Source organism: Cyprinus carpio, chromosome A8, assembly GCF_018340385.1.
Source record: "Cyprinus carpio isolate SPL01 chromosome A8, ASM1834038v1, whole genome shotgun sequence".
Classification (NCBI taxonomy): Eukaryota; Metazoa; Chordata; class Actinopteri; order Cypriniformes; family Cyprinidae; genus Cyprinus; species Cyprinus carpio.
The window spans coordinates 12,396,050-12,404,750 of NC_056579.1; the positions used below are offsets into that span (position 1 = coordinate 12,396,050).

Consider the following 8,701-nt stretch of genomic DNA (forward strand, 5'->3'; position numbering starts at 1 on the left):
AGTATTTAGATTTTTTTGCACCCTCAGATTCCAGATTTTCAAATAGTTGTATCTCGGCCAAATATTGTCCGATCCTAATAAACCATTCATCAATGGAAAGCTTATTTATTCAGCTTTCGGATTATGCATAAATCTCAATTGACACTTAAGACTTGTTTTGTGGTCCAGATTATCTTTTAATTTTAGTCTTCGATGTTCAAATGGCAAAGACTAATATTTACTAAGAATTATACCTAAACATATTTTATTTGTCTTGTTTTAATGACACTGTGTATCTAATACTTCAAATGTGCAATTGCCATCTTTGGCTCTTTTGTTTCCTACTATTCCAATTGTTTCTCTGATTGTACCTGTGGCTCTAAATTTTGTATATATGTGTAGTTTCACGATTGTTAGATATCTTTACTACTCATTTTAGCTGTCATAAAGACACCTCTTTTTTATTATTATATTATACTCTTAAAAAGTGTGTTATACTGTGGTTCATTCAAAATTAGCTCTGACACAAAGGGTCAGTGTTTGAAAATCCCAATTAAAACAATGTAAGATCAGTATTTTGTGAAAGTGCGCAATTACAGTAGAGCTAATGGCCAACCATTTGCAGCACAGAATAATAATTCAACACCAGCAACCAGTGGAACTGATGCAAGTCTTTATTTCATCTGCCTACATTTACATTCCAGAACATCTCCACAAATTCAGACCTCAGGCTTTAAACAAAGCAACAGGCCATTCTAGAATTTTCACTTGTTACTGTATCATAAATAAATAGATTTATGTCTCCATACATATTTTATATAGAATCTTTTTTTGAAACAGTTTTTCTTTTGCCTACTCTTATTTACAAAACATACTGCCCTACTGTGTTTGGGGCTGAAAAAAAACATCTTTCATATATTGTGTGAGCTGGCTGAATTCAAACAATCAGGTCTTGCTGATATGCAAGATTTAACTCTCGAGACCAGATGCTGTACATATACGAATGTTTCTAATTGTTACCATGGGATCTGATGGGATCCCACTTCAATTTCTTTAATACCGCAACATTTAATTGCATTAAATGTACTTTTCTTTTTCTGGAAATGGATGGAAAAAACATCTAACAGTCATACCTCTATAGGTTTAACATTAAAACACATTGAGAGGAAGCTTCTCTACAAGCATCAATAACTCGTAGCATCAAAACTCCCCTTTCTTTGGTAATCCTTCTCTCATTGACTACTAGCAGTTTGACAGGAAATGTTTTTAGAGTCCCTTTGGAGAGCAGAGGCCATTAGTCTAATCTGGATCTAGTCTCTGAGGTTTGGTTAGGTTGTTGAGCTTGTTCTTTGGCCGGGGATCTGCTGACCACACTTGACTGCTTGCTGTTGAGTTCACCTTCATGCCACCTGTGGATGTTCTTTTGTTACTGTGACAACTTCACCAGAGTAATTCCAATCATGCAGGTGGGGATGGGGTAGAAAGCCTGAAGAAAAAAAGTCAATTCTTAAATTCATAGAAAAAAAATCTCATTGAAATGATTTTATAGAACATTCTAAAGTTATAATACCATCTACACTGGAAGCATGGGAGTGTTATGCCATCTAAGCATGTTTACTACCGTGGACCACGTTGATGTTAGAAGTGTAGACAGTAAAAATAGAAATATAAGTAGAGACGGGGGCATCCATCAACTGAAGGCGATGGGAGTTATTTACTTTTAATGTTCTGGTTGTGTCCGGTGTAGACAGGGAGTAAGAACCTGCTTTGTTTTTTTCAGGAACATACCTTTGAAAAAGATAGTGTTTAGAACAGACCGCAGTCCTTAAGGTTTTCTTTGATGATAATGTCTGTCACAGCGTTAAACACAATCTCGACGTTCTTTGTGTCTGTGGCACAGGTCATGTGAGCATAGATTTCCTTCACTCCCTTCTTCATGTTCAGATCTTGAAATTGAGCCTTGATATAGTTGCTGGCATCTTCATATGTGTTTGGACCTGGAAAATTGGGATTTTCAACATATTTGATGAGCTTATTCAATAAAGGTTGCTAAGACTGCTGTGTATTTGTATTTACAGTTAAAGTACCATCAGTTGTTTGCTATGATGCCCTTATATACTGTTTCATACATTTATTCACCTTCATGCTGATCTAAACCTCTATGATCCTCTATCTTCTGCTGAGGAGAATGTTTGAAGAATATCCTCCTGACAACTATTTCTTCAGTATAATGATGTGAACGAAAGAAGCTTAAAAAAACAATGCAAAAGCATCATAAAATGTCCATACCAGCCATAAGAAGCCATACCAGAAACAGACTGAATCCACTGAATAATAGTGTCCTCACTTCCAGTGAGCTGTTAACCACTGTGACTAGTTTGAGTCCAATAGTTCACGGAGTTCATTTTACAGAGCTGGCTCAAAAGAATGATTCATTTGTGAATCAGACATTGTCTCTCATAAATGTGCCAAGGAGGAGCTAGAGCTAGGGCAAATCAAGATTATTAACTTAAATTTCAGTCTGTACTGCACAAAAAGCTACCATATCTTCAAAAGAGTCACAAGTCATCTGGAACTCTTATATGATACTTTTATGGTGCTTTTTTGTCATTGTCATTATCTTAAGAACTCCAGTCCTCATTCATCTTCAGAATATTTACAAGAGTGACCAGGATGTTTTCTTAAAAAAAAAAAAAATTGCATATTATGTTCTACAGATAGGTTTGGAACAGAATGAGGGTGAGATGATCATTCATTTTGGGGTAAATTACTGTTTTAAGGTGGTGTGTTTATTTCCATAGATACCTCACTCACCATCATATTCAGGGAAACAGATGCTCAGGTGGACTTTCTTGATCTTCTCCTGGAAGAGATCTTTCTTGTTGAGGAAAAGCACGATGGAAGTTGTAGCGAAGAACCTGTGGTTGCAGATACTGTTGAAGAGATGGAGACTCTCATGCATGCGGTTCTGGGAGAAACATGAGAAACAAGAAGAAAATATAAGCAGAGATGCACTGCTAGAACTTCAAACATTGGCATCAAATCCATTTAATGGTCTCTATGATATTTATGTGACCCTGGACCACAAAACCATGCAGTCATAAGTGTCAATTTTTCAAAATAGAGATTTCCATTGATGTATGCTTTGTTAGGATAGGACAATATTTGGCCTAGATACAACGATTTGAAAATCTGGATTCTGAGTGTGCAAAAAAATCTAAATATTGAGAAAATCGCCTTTAAAGTTGTCAAAATTAAGTATATAATGCATATTACTTATCAAAAATGTTATTTGATATATTTATGGTAGGAAATTTACAAAATATCTTCATGGAACATGATCTTTACTTAATATCCTAATGATTTTTGGCATAAAAGATTCCATGGATGTTAAAGGTTCTTTATGGAACCGTAGATGGCAATAAAGAACCTTTACTTAGTCTTGTCTAATGATCAGCACTTACCACTTCATCATCTTCTACCAGCACCATGTCGTAAGCGCTCAGGGCTCCACAGAAGATGATGCAAGTCACACCTTCGAAACAATGAATCCACTTCTTCCTCTCAGACCTCTGGCCACCCACATCAAACATCCTGTGGCCCAGTGAAAAATCATGAAATGTTTTCATTCAAAATGCTGGTTCTTTTTGCTCTAGTTACACATGATCAGCTGAAATCTACCTAACATGGTCCTCTCACATGAACAGTCATACATTTCAGGTCTTAAGTTTCTTTACAGTAGCAATTTTTGTGGCTCTCAATTTTAACAGAGTATGCACAACAGTTGATTCGATCACATTAGCCAGGTAAGACACACCTGAAGTGGAGCTCTTTGCAGGAGAACTGTTCCTCAATAATACCAGTAGTCTTGACTCGAGATCTCAGCACATCCTGCTCGGTGGGGAGGTAGTCAGGTTTGCAGATTCTGTCCATTTCACTCAAGTAGCTGTTCGAGATGAGCAATAAATTAGCCATACATTTGCATACACACCTGAAATAATCATCTGCTAAAGTCCTGGAAATCTCCAAAGCATAACGACTGTGTACTTAATGGGTGCCAAACTCACAGCCCTGCAGAGTTTAGCTTCAACCTTATTTAAATGAACCTGAACCAGCTAACCAAGTCCTTCAGGATTATTTGAAAACTACGGCCAGGGTTGGAACTAAACTCTGCAGGACTGTGGCCCACCAGGAGCTGAGTTTCAAACTTGGTGTACTGCATTCCCACAATACAGAGTGAATTGTGGTCAATGCAGTCACACCCTCGGTACCCATGAACTCCATAGGTATTGCTGTCCCTGTTGAGTGTAGTACTCACTATCCAGCAGAGTCGTTCAGCTGGTACTCAGCAGCTCTCTCAAACGAGGCCTGCACACCTGAATCCTTCCATAGCCTCTTGATGACGTCTGCCAGCTCTGGAGGCATGGTGCCCTCCTCAATGGAGTCAGCCAGGTTCTGGAGCTTCTGACCATCCTCCTGCATGAGACAAAGAAATAGGGCACTGTTAGCCACCGTGCAGTGAGTCGATAATTCTTTATATTATTTAAAGATATGTGATAAAAGGGAAGTAGCAACAGATCTTTTCTCCTGTATTGTGACATAAATCCAAGTGTAACAGAAAAAAGGACATGGACTTGGTTCTGTGTTCTTGGTTCTAGCAGAGAGAAAGTACTAATATACACCCTTTAGGGGTGAATAAGGTACAAACTATACCTTTTGTTATCACCCCAGATCCTATTGTGAACAGTTCATCCATGCATAATGTTTCATTAAAAAAAAAAAAGTTAGATAAAAGAAGGAAATTTCCTTTCATGCCAAAATTGTGTATGTTGTTGTGTTTCAGCGTGTGCATTTTGATGGTATGTGAATGTCTACACACACTCTTAAAAATAAAGACGCTTAAAAGGTTCTTCACAGTGATGCCATAGAAGAATCATTTTTGGTTCCAAAAATAACTATTCAGTCAAAGGTTCTTTAAAGAATCATCTCTTTTTTACTTTTTTTATAATCTGAAAAACCTTCTTTCACCACAAAGAACCTTTTGTGAAACAGAAAGGTTCTTCAGATGTTAAAGGTTCTTTATGGAACCATTTAGAGAAAAAGGTTCTTCTATGGCATTGTGAAGCACCTTTATTTTTAAGAGTGCACTAATCATTTGTTTTGGAGTTGTTTTGCAGACCTGTGCTGCTGGTGACCCAAAGTTGATGTCCAGCATCTCCATGCCTCTGATGATGGCCATAGCAGATTGCAGGATGTTGCCAAAAATAATAGATCGAAACTCCATTTGTTCTTCTTTTGTGTAACCACCTTGATGGAGAATTCTTTGGGGAGCAACAGAGTGTTTTTGATTAACGTTTTGAAGTTGAGTACAGTACATACAGGGCAGGCTTCACATTCACTACCATCTGGTGGTCACACATTACCATTACAAAGGGTAGAACAGACTGCCAGTACTGACATTTCCCAAATGCACACCAATTGTTAAGGAAAAATTCAACTACAATGCATGGATGAGATTTTAATTTCTCTTCAGGTTTACACATATATATATATATATATATATATATATATATATATATATATATATATATATATATATATATATATATATATATATATATATTCTGAATTATGCATATATTTTGGATGCTGCAAGAATTTAAACTCACTTCATCTGTTTTACAATGGTGCTCTTCCCTGACTCGCCAGCACCTACAAGACAGAAAGAGAAAAATATGATGCAGAACAATGTATGAGCAACATAAGAATGCTCTTAAACTGAACTCCAGACAATTTGCCGGCTAAATTATATTTCTCTATATGACGTTTAGGTTTTACATTTTCCACATAATTACAAAGACACAGCAAGTGACACACTGAATTATACGTGAAACTTTGAAGCAGAAAGACTGAAATAGCATTTTTTCCATAAAACACTCCAGTAATCTTTGAATAATTTTTACAGTGTACATTATGGTTACTGTAGGTCTTACACGTCTCATAGTGCCTTTTCCTGAATTATTTGTTTTGAATATATTTATTTGAATTGTTTATTTTCTGCTCTGTGGATTTTTATTTTAATAACCAGGTCAATTTTAAGCGGTAGATGATCCGTTAAGAATAAACTTATAGATTGTCATTGATGGCCAGGTCGCAGGAAGGCTCTTTAACATGCTTATAATTATAAAGTGACCCAATTAGATTTGTGTTAGGGAAAGCCTCTCAGAAGATCACTGACACTTTGATTTGTCTTGGAGCTTCAGTCAGTCCAGGGCAAGGAGGTGGGGCTCAACCATCTCCCAAGGCAACTGTCACTCTTGTGTCCCTTTTACTTTTGAGTTATCTGCAGCCGTGGAGATGTGTTCAGAGGACATGTGTCATCCCTGTTGGTCTACTGGACTGCTTAGTTTTTATTGTGCAAGAAACATCTGAAGTGATTTGCTAATTTATTGAGAAAGCCTTCAAAACGCATTTCCAAAAATTTACTACAGACAAAATGGATGAGTATGTATCTAAAATTAGTAATACTTTTATGTATTAATTTCTTCTCATTTAGTATTTTAATGTTGTTGTTACTATCTGAGAACATGAACTTCCTGTTCAGACCAGTAATAAACCGTAAGGAGCACTGAAACTGGCCTCCTTTGCTTTCTTTTCCTATTGGAAGATAAACTGAGCCTGAGCTTAAGAGGATCCGGGCTTAAATCATCACAGTAATCGGATTCTGGTCTTATTGTCAATATGCCACAATTCACAGTGTTCCTCAGGTTGTGATCTTTTAAGGCGACTTCATTTGCAGTGAAAATGAAGATGTGTTGCTAAAGTAAAGGAGGAATCGAACATTTTTAAAAGCTAATTTAAATGAAACTTTTACATTTAAATTAATTAGACAAAGATTATTCATGCAAAAAACTATTAACAGAAAAAGAGCTAATGTGCATCACCTAATTCACATGCAAAATCATCTACAATGCATTAGCACTTGATAGTGTTGTAAATGTCATCGAACAGGTATTTTATGGTGCAAAACTGCATAATCATTTGTAAAAATAAAAATTGATCTAATCTCTATTATTGTATTTTAATGCTACAACATTATGAAGTCAAACATGACAGCTGATTACAATTGTGTCATTTATAATCTAATTACATAACCCATGGTTGTTTCAAATCCTTTGTAAGTCAGATTTATCTGCTTACAGAATGTCTTAATGCTCTGCCTCAGTGCATTTATAACTCTTAATCCCTGAAAAAAAATCAGATCAGAAAAAACTTTCTCATAGTCTTGCCTATTCTGAAGTCACATTATTTTGCTCTGTACTAGTTAATGTCAATCATAAATGAAACATATATCCTATGATCAAAAACGACTGAAGTGCTGCTAAGATCTGCAGCAATGTTCTCACCTGCATTTTATTAACTTGCAACTTAGTAGTAGTGACCACCTGTTGCAGGCACAAATGCATGTAAAGCTTGTGAAGGTTCTGCATCAGTAGCTCATTCTGGAGGCAGAATCTTATAACTCAACACCAGTGGACCAGACTAGAGGAATCAAACAAACACCAATTTCTTACCCAGCAGCAGAAGTTTGACAGTTTTTGCTTCTTTATCAGCATCTTCCTGGAGCTGCTTTTCCAGCTCTTTGGACTTCTTGGCCATTTCCTTATCTTCTGCGCTTGCTCCGCTACCCATCTCGTCGTCTGACGCTTCCCGGTCAAGGTCCTCAAGGTAAGAAATTTTGCCGGCTTCCCCTGTGCTTTGCAGAGAGAGAAATGGATACAGGTAGCCCTGTACTTTGGATCACGTGGCAGGAGGAGGGTCGCAAAAGTGTTGATTCCTCTTCTAGGTGTGACTGACCTACCTCGGGATGGACGAGTGGATAGAGACAGGCACAGAGACTGAAGCAGAATGCCCTGCTTCCTCTTTTGGTCGCTCTATCCCCTCTAATTCCTCCTTGTCCACCTCAAAAGTCTTAGCTTAGGATTGGGGAGGGCTTTGCTGATCTTCCTGTGTGAACCAGCCAATCCTATTAGCTCAGCTAACAAGGACAGAAATGAAGGTTGAAAAAATTAGGACCAATGCTTCTAGTGAACTAACTTTTGACATTGATCAGATGATAATGTGTGATCAGTTGGGGCTTGTTTGGATTGGTGGCCATAAACGCAATAATTTTCTTAATATTTCATTCCACTGAACTCTGATGTTGGTTTAGTTCTTAGAGGTTAGAGGATGAAGGATTTAACTCTTGTCCTTGGCGGACTCTTTTGTCTGAAGGGTTGTACAGCATTCTCCATTTACTACACACACACACACACACACGACCAGTTTCACGTGTTACGTAACCCTGAGTTTGGGAAACTAGAGGTAAAGGAGGAGAGCTTACAGGTCAGTGTGTCTTGTTTTTGGGAGATGGGAGTGGTGATGTCAGCACTGAAGTTGCCATCCGATCATTGTTCTCTTCTCTAACATAATCTTTAACACCATTGAACAGATCTTTATCTCCACCTCCAACTGCGCTTAAGGGAATGAATCTGCATTAACTGTCTACTATAACTGCTCGATAAGATTTAATCTCATTGGGCTGTGAAAACTTATTTTTATCCTGGCTAAAAGCTTGTAATTAAATGATTCAAACCAATAGTAATGCAGCCCAAAATTACTGTTTGTGATAATAGCCACACTCTCAGAAACATTTGACGTCCTTTCTGAAATTTTTTGCGGC

The 8,701-nt window shown here is 37.3% G+C and overlaps 1 protein-coding gene across 2 annotated transcripts; it reads right to left on the reverse strand.

Moving 5' to 3' along the window:
• Positions 1-632: 632 nt before the first annotated feature.
• Positions 633-7,980, reverse strand: LOC109094592 (guanine nucleotide-binding protein G(t) subunit alpha-2). 2 transcript variants are annotated; one of them, XM_042762270.1, is made up of 10 exons: positions 7,841-7,980; positions 7,554-7,730; positions 5,649-5,691; positions 5,159-5,300; positions 4,298-4,455; positions 3,797-3,925; positions 3,444-3,573; positions 2,794-2,947; positions 1,768-1,976; positions 633-1,465 (listed from the first exon to the last, which is right to left on the reverse strand). In XM_042762270.1, exons 2-9 carry the CDS (start codon positions 7,669-7,671, stop codon positions 1,786-1,788), a joined length of 1,065 nt encoding a protein of 354 aa, XP_042618204.1. In that variant the 5' UTR covers positions 7,672-7,730; positions 7,841-7,980; the 3' UTR covers positions 633-1,465; positions 1,768-1,785. The 2 variants fall into 2 exon arrangements, with proteins under 2 accessions (XP_042618204.1, XP_042618203.1); XM_042762269.1 differs by having other exon boundaries at positions 7,554-7,923.
• Positions 7,981-8,701: the final 721 nt, after the last annotated feature.